Source organism: Panicum virgatum, chromosome 1N, assembly GCF_016808335.1.
Source record: "Panicum virgatum strain AP13 chromosome 1N, P.virgatum_v5, whole genome shotgun sequence".
Lineage (NCBI taxonomy): Eukaryota > Viridiplantae > Streptophyta > Magnoliopsida > Poales > Poaceae > Panicum > Panicum virgatum.
The window spans coordinates 13,266,829-13,286,645 of NC_053145.1; the positions used below are offsets into that span (position 1 = coordinate 13,266,829).

Consider the following 19,817-nt stretch of genomic DNA (forward strand, 5'->3'; position numbering starts at 1 on the left):
ATCGTAGTAAGAAGTGCACATGATGTCATATATATGCTGTTTTGAGACTATAAATATTGTATTGCAACCATGTATGAGATAGCCTAGGTGTTAATATTTACATTTATGCAAGAACATTTTTAATTTGGCTAAAATCTGAAAGCAAGGACCAACTTCTAGTGCTATATTTCTGCAAATTATTCCTGTACCATGGTCAGTGTTGACGGTTGTTATTGTAGATATTTTACCGTCAACTATCTCGGGAATAAAGGAGAAATAACCATTCCTTCCATAGTTTATATTTCAGAATAATGCCTTTCCAGATGTCCTTGGAATATTTGGTTGCAGGTGAATTATCTACTAAAGAGAGGAATATATCAATAATAAATGACCAAGTGCAAAATAGAGAAATTCTACCAAGGCCAAGAGTGGAGAAAAGCCCAAAAGAATAAATAAATATTTATCAAAACATATCCAGGAGGCAAGTGAGCTGGCATGCCAGCCAGCCCACGAAGCAGGGACTCTAAGGGAGCCCACACCAGGTCGGCCGACCTGGGGGGTCGCCCGACCCCTAGTGGTGGCCCCCTGGGTCCCACTTTGACCATGTGCTAGATGGCAGGAGTCTAAGGCAGTTCCCGATGTCGGTGATCAATTGGCACCAAGGAGGTTATCATTTCTACCATGGGGATACCATTTCTGCGACACCTCCCTGGGCTATAAATAGAGGCCTCCACCTCCCACTCAAATCATCCAAACACAGAAGCATTCCACCTCTCTAGTAGTTGTTCTCTGAACGAGTAGGCCAAGGGCTGTAGGGAAAAGGCTAGAATAGCTAGCTCTAGTTCTTCGAGTTCATCGGAGGATCGGGTATTGTTCTTACTCGTTCTTCGTTCGACTCTTGTATCGTTCTTATGGATTATTCTAATATTATGATTATCATTCTCGATCCATGTTCCATATTCTATTCATGTTATTCTTGTTTATGCGTATGCATATGGTCCAGCTCTGGTGTATGCTTATATACTAGACGAATTATGCTTAGAACTGTTCTATGCCACGGTACGAGTTTGGCATGCCTTATGGTTGCTCCTTCTATAGCAAGAATAGTTTGGGGTTCTATCGAATGGTATGAGTGTGGTGCTTAGACCCTTTGGTAGTGTCAAATGCGGCTTGTCCCACGGAGTAGCAGTGGTGGTTCGCCACCACATAAGGGGTAGGTGGGAGATGAGTGACAGCTCTCCCATCCTTCGGAGTCCCCCACGTCCGGCCACGCGCGTAGGGCTCTTGGCGGGAAATGACTGCTATGTCAGGCCAAAGCCCGTGCTCCTCTGTACCTGGGTGCATCTTACTTTCCTCTAAGCATGATCTCTGTCTAGCTGTATAGGTGTGCATTAGATAGTCATAAATATTAGTACAGTAGGAGTATAGCATTCTTGTCTTTAACCCCGATAGTACCTTGTGCCCTGCTAGTATAGAGACAACTCATATACCTGAATGCATGTTTGATCACACTACTCTTTATACCCTTGGAACTTACCCCTGTCTGAGTACTGGTCTTTAGACTCTCTATTATGTCTATGAATAATGGTGTAAGATTCTCACATGACTTCCCATGTGCTAAATATAAATAACGATACCTTGGAATACTCCTGGGTGAAATGCTACAACGATTGTGTCCGTGCGCTTGCGGATACCATGGGTAAATTATCTTTGGCACCAGTTGCCACTGGTACTTTATCTGTGTTACAATAGCAACCGTCAACAGTCAGCCCCCTGCATGCTAGGATCGGTCTTAGAAGGCCAAATTGACGGGTAAGACTTGTTGAGTATTAGTTGCTCTGGGCTTTTTGTTGAAATCTTTTGCAGGTACTCCCGACCACGGGTTTTGTGGTTGTTGTGGGAAAGTGGTGTGGGAGGATGAGCCACCCAAGGAATGGACCATCGAGTGGGTTCCCTCCTCTCTCCGCCAAGAGCAAGATGAATGAAATCATGTCTACGGGTCGGACACGATTTCCTGTAAAATATGTATCGTAGTGTTTATCGCTTCCGGTCGCGTTTATGTTATCGGATTTCGAACCCTCTATGTATTGTAAAATGTCACTTCAGAACTGTCACTCTTTTATGTAACTAAGTACCAAACTAAGTTGTAATAACTAAATTACTCGCACTCTATATTACTTATGCTCATGTGTGTGCTTTTGGATGCTTGCTTCGCCAAGTGTCACCCGATAATTGATCCTGTTAAGCTAACCCCTCATTAATTTGAGGCGGTATGCTACAGCTGGCATCAGAGCTAAATTGGGGTTAGTACCACACTAATGAGCGTTGTTTTCGAAAACCACGCTTACGGTGAGGTACGATTTAGTCGGCCCTATATAAGGATGTTAGATTCAGGTGGTAGAGTCTTGCTTGAAATGATTGTTTTTCTTTCTTTTCTGAGATGTCGTCGAGATAAAAAGGTAAGATATGTGGGAGGCATGGGTCGTTGACCGCATGGCCATTTTGTTGTTTTTGCTGAGGAGGCATGGATCGTTGATCACATGGCCGTTTTGTTGTTTTTGTTGAAGCATGGGTCATTTGATGTCATGCCGTTTTATTGTTGGTGAATCTTCTGCAGGTACACTAATCACATTAGAGGTCACACCGTTTGTTAGTCTAACACGGTTGAGAGACGAATTTGCCACCGAAATATGTATGCCGATATAATGGCTTTGTTTCTTTTTTTTGTGAGGAACGAATGATTAGGTTAATTAAAACTTGTTGCATATCATCATGTCATCATACTCGCATACGTGCATGAAATCTCTACGCTATAAGTAACACAAATCAAATGATATTGAAAACGGAAAGTTGAATAAAACCACTTATAAATATGTCCCCCTGTTCTTTGGTCATAAATCATGGCTCCTTGTAATCGAGTCGAGTAGAGTTCCAAAGATCGATCGATCGATAAATTCTCAATACCATCTTCAATCGAATCAAATTCTGGAAATTTCAGAAACTTTCGGTCCACTTAGAAAATTCAAATATCCCACAATTCTGATCCAAATTTCGAGTTTGAGTACTCCCTGGAAAGGTTATGAAATTCTCTACAACTTTTGTATTCAAATTATTTCGAAATTCCACCGGTAAACCTGCTCAAAAATCAAATCCTCCAGTCGAGGTGTTTCTGTCCTGAACAGAATTTCTGCGCGTTATCTGTCAACTTCCGCAGGCCTTAATTATTGATTCCCTTGTCGGTTTGAGGTGAATTAGTACTCGTTGGAAAGCTATGAGAGTTATCTACAACTTTCTAGTTCATCAAATTTCTTGAATCGGCTCCTGAAATTCTCAGTTTTGTTTTTCGTGATGACCGCCAGTTAAGGCAAATTCGGTCTAGCTGCTGAACTTGGTGACTTTTCATCGAATAATTCATCCAACCTTGTTTCGATTACATACACCATGACCTTGCCTATCCATGCTGCCCTGCGTATGCCTTTTCTCTAGTCATTGTCTTGTAGTCCAACCGCATGCTAAATCAAATGGGTGACGTGTTTTTCATGTTGCGATATATCTTGAATTGTGCCAGTTCGCTCAGGCGCTTCTCAAGCTATAATTGTGATATGAAATATGCATTTCCCTATTGAAATTGGCGAGAGGATCCAAATATAAGTTTCTTCTGAACGGATGGTGTATCCTCCAAGGTACGCAACCGGAAAGAGAAATTTTATGCTTGGAGTCTCGTCTGTTGGGCTAGTCATCACCTTACCCTAAACCTATAACTATTCCATGGCTTAGACCCCACATGAGCATAGCTATGTTCATTGAAAATCCGTGCCACTTCAAACTCTATGCCGTTCTTGATGTGTCGTTTCCTTCATCGTTACCTTCCCTAACTTCTTGTAAATCTCGGGACGAGATTTTCTTAAGGGGGAGGGCTGTAACATCCCCACCCTAACCACATTGCTAAACGCGCTGTTAGTGCAAAACCAGAGGAAGCTCAAGTGATCATGTTCAAAATTTCAAACCAAAACTTCGAATTCAAATTTGGACAAATATGAGCTTGAACTAGAACTCCACATTTTTGCACAATAGTGGGCCCAATTGAAAACTTATTTGGGTTACACACCTCAAAGTATAATTTTTAGGAATTTTCCACAATTTTTGGAAAAGAGGAAACAGCTCAAATAAATCGAGGAACATTCGACTTAGATTTGAATTGGCCGATTTTTAATTCAAATTCTGTTGCCGAATTTTTAAAAGGTCCAATAATGAAAAATGTTCCTGTATAGTTTTACTTCCATCCCTGAATTTTTCAGATTTTTTGGGCCTCTGGAAGGTTCCCTTTTGGTCAGTTAATTGCAGCACGTTTGGAAAATCCGAAAAAAAAATCCCCCACGTGTCATCTTCTTCCTCCTCTCCCTCACTGTGCTGCCAACCCAGCTGTGGCCGGCGTCACCACCGTCCTGTCCCCTGCAAGAGTTGGCGCCCGAGCTCAGCCTCGCCCTCATCCACTCGCACCCCCAGCCGGCTCCCTCTCCTTCCTCTCCCCTTTCTTTCTTCTCCCAGCCAACCACCACCACCATTGCCGCTCGGAGATCGAGCTCGTCGCCCCGCTGCTACAAACCCTCCCCGGCCGAGCCAAGATACCAGCGGCTGCGCCAAGGACTCCTCTTCTCTTCCCCCACCTCCAATCCCGAGCTCCCACACCCCGGCTCAAGATCGAGGTCGAATTTTCTCCATGGCCGCCGGGTGAGAAGCTCGAACGCCACCGTCGATTACTCCCTCCCCGGTGAGCAACTTTTCAATTAATCGTGCACGAGATTGCTCCACTACTGCACGCACACCCCTGACCTCTTATTCTTCTACTTCCCCAGCCGAGATCGCCGGAAAAGCCGATTTCCCCGCCGCCGTCAGCGGGAACCCGCCACCTCCATGTCGAGCTCCCTCTTCCGGCCCTCCTCCACGTGAACAAGCTCCACAGTGAGGCTCTCCTCGTCTCCAGGACGCTCGTGCTCGCGCTCGTTTTTCAGTTCGCCGCCTCCCATCGCCGGAACGGCGCCGCCAAGTTGCGCCGCCGCCGCCTCCCGCGCGCCGACATGTCGCCGGTGCGCGCGCACGTGACCATGCTAGCGCGTAGTGCTCCCTAACCCGCGCTGGTCGTGGGTGCTCACCTCCGTTTCCCATAGCTCGCTGCCGTTCGCCGGGAACGCGGCCATGCCGCCGCCGCACACGCCATGGGCGATGGCACTGCTACAGTGTCCGCCTTCCTTTTTTTCTTTTCTCTGATTTTGGCTGAACTTCAAAAATCGCTATCAAACCGTAGAAAAATCAGAAAAATGTAAAACCAATTTTGTTGGGTTCGTGGTGAGTATATCTACCCAGAGGTGCCACATGAACTCTTGAAATAGCAGTACATTTTTGTACAAAATTCAGAGAATGAATACAAAGATTAATACATATATGCATTTCTATTCATGCAAAAATTATGAAATTTGGTAGGCATGCATCTTAGAACATTCCTGAACTGTTCGCCAAGTTGCATATTTAAATTTCTCAGATTTTAGGAGAAATTGCATTTTCATGCTTTGCAATGTTTCATTTTTAGTATTTTATTCTTGCATGAAAATGTGCTGACTTTTTGCAAGAATGTCCCTCCTATTGCTGTTGTTTACCAGAAAAATCCATGTGGTTTTATGACTTCCTGAATCAGGTTAACAAATTTTGAAGTAATAATATTGTTAATTACCACTTAAGCACTAAAGGAAGTTAAGTGTTACTTGAATTTATTTTATGAAAAGCCTAACTTGCATGACAAACAGAACCTTATACCAAACTTCAGCTTTTTAATCATTCCCTCATCTTTTCATGTTAATACTATTGCATTTTTGTAGCACATGCCATGTTTTCCTTTTTTTACTTTTGTTGCTCACTGGTTCTTATACAACCAATCTTTTTCTTTTGTTAAGTTAGGAAATACTACACACCAAGTTATTAAAATATAGATAAGTATTTTCTGAGCATCACATCATCATGTCATTGCGTACATTCCACTGACGAAGCCCTATGTCTTCCTTACATCTCATTCTTGATTTGCATTGCATCATTTTAGGAAACGATGCCGGAACAGAGGACATGGAGGACATAATGGAGAGTTTGCTGCGGATTCTAACATCTTTGAATGTGCTAACAATTCTCGGACCCAAAGCAAGCCCCGGTGCACTCCCACGTTTTTAAAGATTTTCGCTTTTATCACATGTTTCGGCGTCATGAATTGTGCATTTAAGTTTTAGGAGTTTTATGAAACCGTAGATGCATTTGCCTCTAAGTACCTATGGGTTGGGTTTAGTTTTGTACAGCCCCTCGGTAGAAATTGCTATGCTTAATATCGAGTCCTCGGTAGAAAATCGAGTGGTATGGAGACCGCTCAATATAAGTGGTTCGGGTTCCTTTACTCTCACTTGATGATGTTAATGAATATGAGACCGGACGGGGAATTGCATGTGTAGGTTGCGGTGGCAAGGTCAGACCTTGTGCGTCATAGCACTGTTCGTGTCGGTTGAGGACCGTTCGTTGTGGCCCTGTTGAGCAAGTTCGAACAGTACCGGGTGCATGCTAGTGATATGGGCACTAGTAAACCGACGTAACTCGATACTGTAGTGTTGGACGGTGATCCCCCTCTCTTTTGGTGATGAAGATGGTCACGGTGGTTCACGGGTATGTGCTAGCTGGGAGGGCACACGGGCTAATCATGGATGGCTCCAGCGTGGGTATCGCGTGGAGGACGTGTGTCTGGGAGAGGGGAAATCGGCCCGGCTCTATGGAATTCTTGTGAAAGGTTGCCGCGCGTGACCCTGTGTGGGTGTGCGTATATTGTGTATCTCGAGTTTTCCCTGCAAGTGTAAATCGATTCAAATCACCATCCCTCGCGGTTATTGAGTACCGCTTGTTCACTGTGTCACATCGTAGTAAGAAGTGCACATGATGTCATATATATATGCTGTTTTGAGACTATAAATATTGTATTGCAACCATGTATGAGATAGCCTAGGTGCTAATATTTACATTTATGCAAGAACCTTTTTAATTTGGCTAAAATTTGAAAGCAAGGACCAACTTCTAGTGCTATGTTTCTGCAAATTATTCCTGTACCATGGTCAGCCCCCTGCATGCTAGGAGTCGGTCTTAGAAGGCCAATTTGACTTGTAAGACTTGCGGAGTATTAGTTGTTCAGGGCTTTTTGTTAAAATCTTTTGCAGGTATTCCCGACCACGGGTTTTGTGGTCGTTGTGGAAAAGTGGTGTGGGAGGGTGAGCCACCCAAGGAATGGACCATCGAGTGGGTTCCCTCCTCTCCCCGCCAAGAGCAAGATGAATGAAATCATGTCTACAGGCCGGACATGATTTCCTGTAAAATATGTATCGTAGTGTTTATCGCTTCCGCTCGCGTATATGTTATCGGATTTCGAACCCTCTATGTATTGTAAAATGTCACTTCAGAACTGGCACTCTTTTATGTAACTAAGTACCAAACTAAGTTGTAATAACTAAATTACTCGCACTCTATATTACTTATGCTCATGTGTGTGCTTTCGGATGCTTGCTTTGCCAAGTGTCACCCGATAATCGATCCTGTTAAGCTAACCACTCATTAATTTGAGGCGGTATGCTACAAGTAACATACTCAAGACTGATCTCTCAACCTCAATTTTGGGCCAGCCACCTCTCTTGTTTCCCACCTCTCTAATTTATTTTTGAATAATGATTTAGTCTACTGAAACGAGAATGAAAAGAATCGTAGGATCATCAGAGGTTTCTGCAAATTTATCAATGTCATCCCAGATTTCCTTCTATAGCATACCAATGGCGTACTTGTCAAGGAAACATTTTTCTTTGGTGGTAATTCCAATATTTATATGTACTTCATCCGGCTTTAAATACATTTGGGCAAGTACAACAGTGTAGACGGTTGCTGTCTTTTTGTCATAAACAGACAGCTGAGCAGTTAGCTTGTACAATGGTATGTCTGTTTGGCTGTCTGCAAGATGATGAATTTATTCTTTGACACACAAACTCATGGTGATCTAGTATATAGTTGATCTTTATAGTCATTTTGTTGCATACATAAACATACTCTCTTCGTAATCCCAAATTTTGTCTACATAACTCAACGATTCCACAATCTACTACACCCATCATTGCAACTTAAAGCATAAGAGCACGAGACAGTGAAGTCTTCTAAACTCATCAGAACCACTCTGGCATGTGTAATATACATAGATGCAGAATGACCAAAGTTAGAAAGCTCTCGGAAAAATTATGTACTTATGTTTTTGGCTGAACTAACACAGTAACACAATGCTCTTCTCAATGCTTAAATTTCCCTAATTCCTCAAAATGCATAAATTTCCCTAAGAACTGGAATGAAACTCAGGTGGAACCAACCGAATCTGTGCCAAAGTAAAAAAAAAAAAACAGTTTTAGCACTCGGGAAGCTCAGCTGCCTGCATCTGAAGTTCCTGCAGAGCTCGGAGGCTCGCTGGCGACTCCTGCTGCCTTCCTCCGCCTGCCCCAACGCCTCCTCCCCTCCCACCACGCTGCCTGCCTCCGCATCCGAGCCAGGACCCCCAGCCATCTCCAATAGCCTCGCCCGCAACACCAGCTCTACTCCAGCCTCCGCCGCCACGGCGCCCCCGCCATCCGCCAGTGCTGCTGCTGCTGCTCTTGGCCGCGCCGCCTGCCCGCCTACTATTGCTGCTCTGCCAGGGGCCGGGGGGGGGGGGGTGAAGAAAAGAGGGGTAGCGAGGGGGCACGAGCCCTCTGCTTGAGCAGATCTCGCGCCGCCGCCTCCTTCTTTTGTTGCCGCGATATGGTGGCTGTCACAGGTAGGAGAGAAGCTGCGCGTGGAGAGATTTTATCAAGGGAGGAGGGGGGAGATGGCGCGAACGGATTCCCCCACGCGCGCAGCGGATCCGCCCCCTCCGTCGACGAGCCGCAGCGAGTCGTACAGCGGTGGTGCTCGTCGTTGATTCGCGTCGGAGCACGCGAGGGAGCCGGCGACGAACGAGACGACGACACCGTTCTCTCTCTTCACTGATTGCTTGCCGGTGGGGGTTTTTTTGCAAAAAAAAAATCTGCATGTCTACGGGGTCGTCTCACCGTTGTATTTGCCCTTAACAATATTTCGCCTTCGCTTGGCTGGATAACTACAATATGTAATGAAGCCAGCAATCACAAACGGCACAATCAGTTCTCTTATTCATGTTGACCCTGTGATCATACACTGAAAAAAGATGAACGTATTAAAGGAATGACAGGACCAATATTTGAGATTGGTACACCAGAAAACTGCTAATAAAACTTTTTCGAAGAGCAAGCGCGAAATCTTCTCAGAATTAATGAACGAGTTGATATGATGTGTTATGGGCCAGTTGGGGCTTGAGCTTTCATCACCAATTCTTCAGTAGTACTACCTATGGTATCATTCGCTTGCTTATATGGAACGCATAAGATCCTCCCAATCGAGTCCTGAAAGGTTAACAGTGTTGTAAGAAGCACAAACTTTGGAAAGGAAAAAGGTTTAGAAATTTGAACTGGACAGGTTCCCAGTAGATCATAAGAACATTCATCGCTTAAAGACCACACATACAACGGTGGTCCAAACATGTCTAATTCCCTTAGATTTGCATAAATCGGCTTTGATGCTACTCATAAAATAATCCAGTAGACATGCTATGGTACCTTTTTCTTTTTCAGTTCTGTTTGACGCATTGGAGTTTTCATGAATTGACAAGGAACTTACTCGAGAAACAATACCAAGCTTTTCTAGCTTTCTGACAGCATCAACAACATCAAAGTTGCACTCCACACCAAATTCTTCTTTGATAAGCTGTTCGCAACGTAAATCAATATCCTGGGTGCACATACAGGGAAATCAGAAAATCAGGTCAAGAGTCCTGGAAACATATCCTTTCAAAAACCTTATTACGCATTCGTTAAGGGCCAAAGTAAGATGCCTTCTACGATGGTGAAAGTTTCCTGAATGGCAACTGTAATTCTAGTATACGTAGGCTGTAAGATATAGTCCCTAGTAACATGATCCAAACTGTGATACCACAGAACAATTCAGATGCAAATGGAGAGTAATTTATTCGGCATCCCACACAAAAAGTACATTTGCATGGGCATGAAAAATATATATAGAAGCAAAATTTAGAGCAAGACAAAATAAATACTTGCGTAATATGCGGCAGAAATGTCACTAGCAGCAACACTGGAAACCACTGATATTTCTGGAACATAGACAGCATGTGGATAGATTACCTGTACAGTAGCCTTCCCTTGCTCCATCAGAATATAGTAGGATAGGATAACCTCCTTCACCTAGAATTAAGTTTAAGACACATCACTGGCACAAACAAGTCAGGTTAAATTTAGCAATAAGGACTTAGTGATGGTTGCATACTTCTTGCTGGATCACATCATCGCACAAGTGAAGTAGTGTTCCTTTCCCACTGTCAAGTTGATTATCATTCATTGACTTTGCGATTAAATTTTGGTAAGTGGCTATATTTGCTCGGAATCTGTTTGGAAAGAGAACAATTTCATATCACACCATGTTTGAAAACTGTACTAGTCCATCAGATGCTTAAATTTATGTACATTAGTGATAGTTATCTAATGACGTGCAAACCAAACAAACTCTTCTTCTAGAATTATAACTGAGATCACTTACATGAAGTATATCTTTGCACAGTAAACAATCACACCAGACAAGATAGCTACAACGACCCATATGTCAGCCTTTGGTATTGCAAGAGAACTTATTAGAGTGACCTGAAAGGAAAACATCAGTCAGATGGTTGAAGAAGAAACCTTGTTTAATATATAAAGTTTCAAAGACATACCACGCCAATAATAGCAGAAATAAGAAACTTGACCCGATCCATTGGTGTTAAACTAGGATTCTTTTTCTCTTGCTATAATACAAATAATAATGTCAGATAATTGGTAGGAGAATAAACAGAACCGGCCCAAGAAAAACAAAATCTGATAATGGCACATGGGAATTATATTTCCAGTAATCCGCGTATATTACCAGAAGTAACTCCATATCGGCCATTGGAATGTGCTTGAAGTGCTTTACAAATATTCCTCGATCAGGCTTAATTTTTGTACTTGCCCTCCTGCAGTGTTATGATCAAAATAAGCAACTATAAGATACCAAATATTGTTTCACGATTGAAAGTCTAATAGACACAATTGAAGAGAATTACCAACCTATATACAACAATCATCCTTTCAAACGTAGGCTCTTGAATTGTCATTTTTCCTAGTAGATTTTTTATACTGCCATAGAAAAGGAATATGCCACATTTCAAAGTAAACTAAACTTTAGTAACTGAAATTCCAGTGAAGGCAAGCTGAAATCTACAACCTTAACTCCATTTGATCTAGGCGAATGCGCTTAACAGGGATGCTTTGTTCTTCTACATCTTCATAAACTTCATCAGTCTTCTTGGTGTCCTTTTTTGACATTGCTTGTTTCTTTGAGAATAATCTATCAATCCTAGTATTAAAATAGCATTGCATTGTTATGATGCATTACCAAAGCGAAAACCATTCAGTTTATCTACTGACATGCAGTTGATACTGAGATTCTAGCGCACCTTGTGACTCTGAGCAACAACCTCCATACTCGAGATACGATCACATCCACTTTCTTCTTGAAGAAATAGTCAGTTGTCTGGTCTTCTCCAATGCCCCGCCGGAATATGATATACTGCAAAGATGTATATGACGTGAAAAAAATAAAATATTTAACTCTATGCAGAATTAAAAAATATAAAAAGTAAAAGAAAAGGAAAGTGATAGTTTGATTTGTCATGATAGTTTCTTTCATCTTCTTAATTTATTTACATGTGAAACAATGTTCATGATTCATCGGTGTAACAAAAGTACAGTTACATATGCAGAACGAGCTACAGGAAATGACAAATACCTTGTCAGCCAAAGCTGGTAGATTATCTTGTGGGTGTTCTCTAAAGTACCTTTTCCACAAATCTTGGTCTACCTATAATTGTTCAGATAGCTAGTTAAAAATGTAGATTGAATGTCAGGATACGTCATAAAATAATTTAAAAAAGTGACTTCATACCTTGGATTCATCAACTTCGATGGGAAGGTTCAAAAGATACTGACCAGACCGTGCTACCTCATACTCTTGGTCAGATAACAATTTGAAGCTACTCTTTTCCATCATCTACTTAAGACACGATTTTTTATGGGGGAATAGAGATAGTATTATCATTATCATGTAAATCAAACTGATTAGTATGACAAGGAACACATAGCGGGGGAACCTTGAAAAGGTTTGTTAGGAAACCAATCTCACGAGTTTCTATCTCGTCTGTCGTCATGTTCCGCTGCTTCAGAATTGTCTCTCCATTTACAGGATCAAAAAAGACGTACAATTGCTGCATTGCAGTGCCATCAGTTAGATAAATAAACTTGAGAATACGGACTGTTGTAATAAATGAGTAAAAGAAGAGATAAGAAGTACCATCATATCCTCGAATTGCAGAAAATACCAAGCTCGTATAGTGTACTCCATCCTCCTACATAACTTTTCGAACTCGGCACGGTCGTTCTCACGCTCTGCAGATGAAATGCAGAGTGTTTGTGCACTATTGAATCACATATTAAAATTCACACAATTTCAATTCCAAAGAACTTAATTTCAAAGCCAGAGAAAACTAAACGAACTTTACATTATATATAAAAAAAGTAAAATGTACATTAATTGTTCACTCCAAGAGAAATATTAAAAATTGGCAGATAACTGAAATTGGTATTAGCATTAGCCCATGCAAAGCATCAGCTGAAAGAAATTGGTATTAGCATTAGCCCATGCAAAGCATCAGCTGAAAATCAGCCACAACAACATCACTGCTCCAAGAATTGCAGACCAAAAGGAAAAGGAGACGGGGGGAGGGGGGGGGGGGTGTGGCGGCGATGTTCTTCTCTTTCCTAAGGGCCAACCAAGAATCACGCGGCGCTGGAGATGGGAGTACCGATGAGCTGGGCGAGCTTCCCGATGAGTTCGGGCTTGAGGACGGGGATGACGGACTCCCGCTCCAGCCTTACCACCTCCTCCTCCATATCCTCTTTACCCATCGCCGCCGCCAAAGCCGTCGATGCCCGTCCGCTTCCATTTGCGCCCCGGGGTCGTATATATAAGAGGACGGACGGGGACTGGAATCGTTTTCGAGGCGTGGACTCCAGGCAAGAGATGGTGTCACGTTGCGTGGCGGGGAGTCCCGGAATCGATTCTGCCAACGGAGGCGAAGGGTCACGAATGTTACTCTCCGTCCAAGTTTTTCTTTGTTATTCTAGAAATATTTTTTATTCAGATTTATAAAATGTTTAATGAATCTGGATAGATGATATGTCCAGATTCAAAGAATAATCAATAAACTTGGTAAAAAGTTAGGATGACAACTATTTTTGAATATAGGGAGTATAATACAGAGTTGGACAAGAAAAAGAAAGGTACTAGTCCTAAATTCCTAATCCATGTGGACACTGTACTAAATATTCCGACTCTTTCTAAGAATATGAGGGCCTCCGCGGATATAAATAGTAGAGCACCTTAATATTGTAAAACATCAGTTTATTCTGAATAATAAAGAGAAGCTTTACCCTACATTATTTTTCCTCGTCGGCAATGCGATGCTACTCAGAATCTCCGTATTACAACATGTTATCAGCACGATCGTCTCTCGATCTCTGATTTCAGGTGAGTTCGTCAATTTTTTGATGTTAGATCAATTTCTAATATTGATTTGATCTACTTGCGAGGATCGACCATCTACGGAAGCTGAACGCTCTCGCTGAGCCGCTGGTCCCAGAAGAACTCGATGAGTCAACCTGCCCGAGGTACTCGCCAAATCGACGGAACAACAGCGCAAACAAGAAGCTGGTGTTCTCGGTGCATGGATCACGAATTACGCAAGCAAGCAATCAAGCCGGCAGCTCTATCATCGTGATTAAGCCATGCATTATTCCTCGTCATATGGATACATCGCATAGAAATCAAGGTACAAGATTAGAAAATTTTAAGTGCATCGAATCTTGCAGATCGCCTTTCCTAGCACGTTGCTGCCAGGGGCTTCTTTTGATCTTTGTACACGTACATGAATTGTACAAGAAGTACAAATCGTGAAGCCAGCAAGGTATGTTTGGTTGCCTGGATGAGTTTGATCCTGCATGAGATGATACATAATCTGGATTGTTCCTGTGTTTAGTTGCTTGAACAGGATTGATACAGATTCTAAAAATATTCTCTCCAAATATTGTAACATCTCATTCGAGGAAAAAAAGTCAAACGACTCCATCCAACTTCTATCAACAATGCTAATTACTTATCACTAGAGATGATAAATAGATATTAAGTAAATATTAAGAATTTTAGTAACCGTCAAGTTTAGGCCCAATTGAGCCCATCTTCTAGAATGCTTGTTGTTGGTTTCCAAATTCTCCCTTCAGCATTGGAATATTGTCTAGGCGACGGGAGAAGCACACTAGAGAAAAATTGGCCCGATCGGAGAAAAACATAGACTAGCCGGCCTAGGGGCTAGGCCGGCCGGTGAACTTTTTCCTTGGATTGACACGATCTTTTGTGGATTGACTTCTCATGTCATCCTCATTATGATTCCACGGCCCTTGGAAATTCTTTGGCATGTTTTTGAGTGGGTAATGGCTTGTTTTCTTTTAAATATTCCCTGCACTAAAAAATATCACCAAAACTTGTGGAGAAGCATTAGTTTAAAATAATTTCTATTTTTATTCTTGTTTAAGACTCAATTTCTATTATGTTGGCAGTAAAATTTCTCATTTAATGACCGGCAACATCCTCCCACACCTAGATCTTTGCTCATCCTCAAGTAAAATAAAGAAATTAAGAACAAGACTGAGCAAAATCTAAGGTGAGTTCACAACATCTTCTCTATCATGCTTTGCTAAAATAAAGCTCATTCCAAAACTCTCTATGCCCATGGGTGTATGGTGGTTAAATACCTTGTCTTCAAAAGTTGAGAAATGGAACAACACACAGAAAGATCACCCATCTTTTACTCAAAGATTCCTAAAGTTTTTTTTTCAAAAGAAAAAATTCAGAACACAAGTCTTCTCAAATGGGGCTCTCAAGCACTCAATGTGTTTTATTCCTCACCAAGGCATGGTGTTGCCTCTTTTTCTCCTACCACTAAAGGATTTATCTGTGTGGGGTAGGGATAAAATGGGGCAACCTCGCATCACATGTATTACTAAATCAAAAGACCGGATCCAAGGAGAAAGCAAGTCATATAATATGATCAAGATGTGCATGTGTGTGGATATGTGGATGATGGGGGAAAATGATTACTCCTTTTTTATACCTTCTGCCTCTTTGTTTGAATTTTGAGGGCATGGCTATCTCTCCTTTTTTTTTGCATCTGCTCTACTTGTGTGAGCAAGATTTTTTTTTCCAATAGCCATGCCTCTTTTGCAATGATACTTGGAGAGAGAGTGGTATAAAATCACATGGATTATTTATTTTGTGGAATAGCGATGGAAGTGGTGATGCTAACTTCCAGTGTAGAAGTTAGGCATAGAGTGTACGTGATCTTGATCATGAAAGTATGAAAAGCATCTCACAAGGGTCACAACAATTTTGAAAAAGCTCAATGTGATAACAAGCAGCATATGTATAGAGGTTTTGCAGTGAAATCAGCATATGGCTTTGGTAGGAATTAAACCATTGAGAAGACTGAATCTGAAATCTTTTTAAATTTTTGCAAATAAAATCTCTAGGACTTGATATCAAGACAGGGTAAACCCTATAGTGCTATATCACACAACCCAACAGTTTAGACAAGGTTTTCCTACCAAAGAATATTTTCCATGGGTCATAAAGAAGTCAGAGAATAAACTTTATAAAGCTAGCATGAAAGATAGACAGTTGTGTTGAGAGTATTCATAAATTTTAGTGCTTCATTTTACTCACATTCATTCTTGAAAAGGGGGAGGGATAAAGAGGAAGCAAACCGATATTTTGATGTCTTTGGTAAGCGCAGTGTTGCTCCTCTCATCTTTGTGCCTCTTGTTGTGGTATTTCTCCTTTTGGATATTGTTTCAATCCTTTCCCTGAAATGGTTAGCAAAAGATACCCGAAGGAAAGAAACAAGCCCAAAGTTGTCTTGGTTGCCGAGTTATTTTATTTGAAAAGGGAGACAAATGATTTAAAAGGGAAATGAAGAGAAATTTTTTTTAGAAAAACTGGGTTACCTCATGTGAGTGCTTGTTTAAAGTCCTTAGCTTGACTTTGTTTCTTCATGTCGCAGCCGACCTTGATAGCTGAATGGATCGTTCATACCTGGCTGTAAAACATATGCAAAGAACCGCGACGGGTCTTGCAATATTTATGATAAATGAAAGCATCTACGACCATCCGTTTAAAAAGACTAAGACCAAATAATATAGGATGGTCGCAGATATTATCATAAATAATTGCCGAGAGAGAAAGCTTCTCAAATCAGCATGGAGTATATGAATTTTCGAGTGTAAAACTCCCATGCTCGTTGAGGAAATTCTGCCCAGGCTCTATGTTTTCTGCCTCAGGAGTTTTCACTGAATAAACGAGTTCAGACTCAACTCCTTGTCTGTGAAACTCTAGAGGCTCATACTCATCCCTTGAGATTTCTGCATCTCGGCCATGATCATGGATAGAAGCATTCTGGAGAAGGAGGCTGATGAGAATCCAGATTTCTAATGACCTTACCAAGGATCTCTACTCCTTCAAATGGCATTTTGTGCAAGAAAGACCCCTCTGATGCCGCATCCAAAAAGTTATGGCTTTCAAGAGTGAGTCCCAAGGAAAAATGCTGGAGGAGTATTTCCATTGGAAGCCCCAGATCTGGTCCCTCAGTGGTATATGACGAGAATCACTCCCAAGCAGCTTCCAAATGCTCATTACTGTCTTGCCTAAAGTTTAAAGCTTTTCGGCGAAGAGCAGCAATCTTAAACATAGGGAAATACTTGCGGCAGAAGAGTTCCCTGAGGGTGACCCAATTCCCGTCAGTTTCCTTCACATGCCGAGAATACCAATCCAAGGCTACTCCTTTGACAGAGAATGGAAAAAGTTTCCATTTCAGAGTATCCTGAGGGAAACCTTCCGTCGAAACAGTGGAGCAGAGCCTTTCAAAGCTTCACACATGTCCATAAGGATTTTCATCCTTATTCCCAGTAGGCGGATTTCTGAACCAAGAGTATGAGTTCAGGGCGAATCTCATAACTCGGAGCTTGGATAGGTGTGGATACTGGTGGGGGCTCCAGAGTTTCCCCTTTTGGAGCGTTGGCGAAGAAGATGGAAGAGGGATTCATGGAAAAAGGATAAAAGAAAAGAAAAGAAAAAGAAAACCTAATCTAATGATACGGACGAGACGGGATTCGAGAAAGTACACCCACCGTTCCCAGCAGCGGCGCCAGAAAGCATGTTGCCAGTCCTTAGGCCTAACAGAAATTAATTCACAAGCATACGGATATCGATGTACCTTTCACCTTAGGAGTATTCCTAGGGTATCGAAATCCACGGGGAACATCAAGTGAAATCTAAGCTATCTATTTATTTCCACAGAAGCAGGCTACTCTAAGAGAAAATTCAAAAGAAAAGAGGGCCCTATGGCCAGGTGATCGAATGCTAAGGATTGATAAATTAATTAATTAGGTGAGGGTCTAACTATACCATTCTACTTTGAGGCACGGAGTATCGTAAGTGAGCGCCCGGTAGCTAGGCAAGACCTCACTTCCGGGGGTTCCACAACACGCCCTACAAATATTAACCCGAACGTGGTGGACTACAAAGGCCCGGCGTAGTTGTCACCTACACAAGGCTGACACTAACAAATCCTTGGGGTTAAGTGTCACCCAGGATACCTCTAAACCTAGACACCACGTCTATGCCTATCGATACTACTAGCAAAACGTTATAAGCTAGTAAATGCAATAACTAAATAAATAACTATTGCATACCTGAATCCCGTAGAATGATAAGTAGAACACCTCACTTCATTAATCAACCAGCAAAACCTTACATGACCACCCGGCCTGGAAGACTCGGATGACTACTCCTAGGCAGAGAGCATAGCCGAGGCGACGAGGAAGCAGAGGCCCGACATCCCGCACTCCCTAGCTACTTCTCCCTCTCACTCTTTGCTCTACTGCTACTCTCAACAGAGCTTCGCTAATGAAAGATTTGAGCTTCTACTTAGGTGCATTTGATTCTGCCGAGCACCCTCCCTTTTATAGTCAATATTTGGGGGCAGGGGTACTTGTAGTGAGGAGGTAGAGTGGCGGGCGCGCCACGCAAGGCCGGCCGGCCTACGTGGGGGCCGGCCAGCCCCTGATCAAGTTGGTTCGCCACCGTTTTTCATCTGGACGGCTCTGATCGCTTGCTAGAGGCGGTAAGAACGTCGGTCGGTTAATTGGGGTCGGCAAGACTTGAGTGAGGGCCAAATTTGAGCCCAAGCCTGCTAGCTCGATGTCGGTTTGTCTTTCTGCTAGACTGGGCCTGTATTTGTCTTCTGGACTGAGTATGTAGCCCGCAGCAGGAAGGGGGGGGTCGAGTTGGGAGTCCCCCGAGGCCGCCCGGCCTATGATTGTGCCGGCCGGTGGGTCCAATCTCCCAAATTTGGTGAATTTTATCATGCATTCAAATAATTCACCAAAACTTGTGGAAAGCCATTAGTTTAAGAAAAATCCTAAACTATGTTGATTTTATGGCTTTACAAAGGTAATGTTGGCGGTAAAATTTATCGTTTAAGCATCAGCAACAGTAACCGAGGCCCCAGTCAAGGACATCCTGTTCAACCGATACGCGATCGGAAAGATAGCTAAGTGGCAAATGGAGATGGGTGAGTACGATCTACATTTTCAGCCTAGGGTGACAATACAGTCATACGCCTTAGTCGATTTTGTAGCTGAGTGGATAGGAGCCCAGTTACGTCCATCAGTGCACAGCAGGGAGAAATGGGATATGGCCTTTGATGGGTCCTTGGTGCTCACCGGCGCTGACACAGGAGTCGTTCTCACTTCCCCGGGCAAGCAGAAACTCAAGTACGTTCTCCAATTATGCTTCCCGACGTCCAACAACACAGCTGAGTATGAAGTATTATTGCATGGATTTCGGATCGCCGTGTCGTTATGAATAAAATGATTGGCGGTGACCAGCGATTCCCTACTCATCGTATCACATGTCAACAAAGAATGGTCCTGCCACGACGAAAGCATGTTAGCATACAGACAGGAAGCCGTCAAGCTTGAAGCGCACTTCGAAGGCATAGAGTACACCTACGTACCAAGAGAACGAAACGAAGAAGCCGACGAGCTTGCGAAGGCAGGGTCCAGACGAGCACCACTGCCTCCTGGTGCCTATCTTCACATACTCTGCATGCCCTCAATCAAGCCAAAAGCAACCGAAGCCTCGACAGAGCCCACACAGATGGACACTACCTAGGAAGGCGACTCGGTCGACCACCCAATTGATGTCATGGTGACCACTCCCGACTAGAGTTTACCTTCCATCAAGTTCACCCCGCAGGGGCAGTTGCCGAGTGAAAAAAATGGAAGCTGAAAGGGTCATGCGACAGAGCAAGAACTACAAAATCATCGACGATCAGCTTTACCACAAAAACCCGACTGGTATACTACAAAAGTGTATCAATACAGAGGAAGAGACCCGACTACTCCATGAAATCCACTCGGGAATTTATGGAAATCATGCAGCCGCCCGCACCATCGTTGGAAGAGCTTTTCGCCTAGGAT

At 42.8% G+C, this 19,817-nt stretch overlaps 2 protein-coding genes across 2 annotated transcripts; one reads left to right on the forward strand and one right to left on the reverse strand.

Moving 5' to 3' along the window:
• Window positions 1–1,674: 1,674 nt before the first annotated feature.
• On the forward strand, window positions 1,675–7,538 carry LOC120653319. The gene is made up of 6 exons (XM_039931081.1): window positions 1,675–1,708; window positions 1,846–1,928; window positions 4,324–4,750; window positions 4,836–4,941; window positions 6,071–6,165; window positions 7,218–7,538. Exons 1-6 carry the CDS (start codon window positions 1,675–1,677, stop codon window positions 7,334–7,336), a joined length of 864 nt encoding a protein of 287 aa, XP_039787015.1. The 3' UTR covers window positions 7,337–7,538.
• Window positions 7,539–9,188: 1,650 nt separating this feature from the next.
• Window positions 9,189–13,157, reverse strand: LOC120655223. Its single transcript, XM_039932971.1, has 15 exons — window positions 13,031–13,157; window positions 12,520–12,614; window positions 12,320–12,433; window positions 12,115–12,219; window positions 11,959–12,030; window positions 11,627–11,739; window positions 11,395–11,526; window positions 11,238–11,306; window positions 11,056–11,143; window positions 10,865–10,936; window positions 10,693–10,793; window positions 10,423–10,540; window positions 10,281–10,340; window positions 9,760–9,870; window positions 9,189–9,485 (listed from the first exon to the last, which is right to left on the reverse strand). The coding sequence occupies exons 1-15, from the start codon at window positions 13,131–13,133 to the stop codon at window positions 9,378–9,380; spliced, it is 1,461 nt and encodes a 486-aa protein (XP_039788905.1). The 5' UTR covers window positions 13,134–13,157; the 3' UTR covers window positions 9,189–9,377.
• Window positions 13,158–19,817: the final 6,660 nt, after the last annotated feature.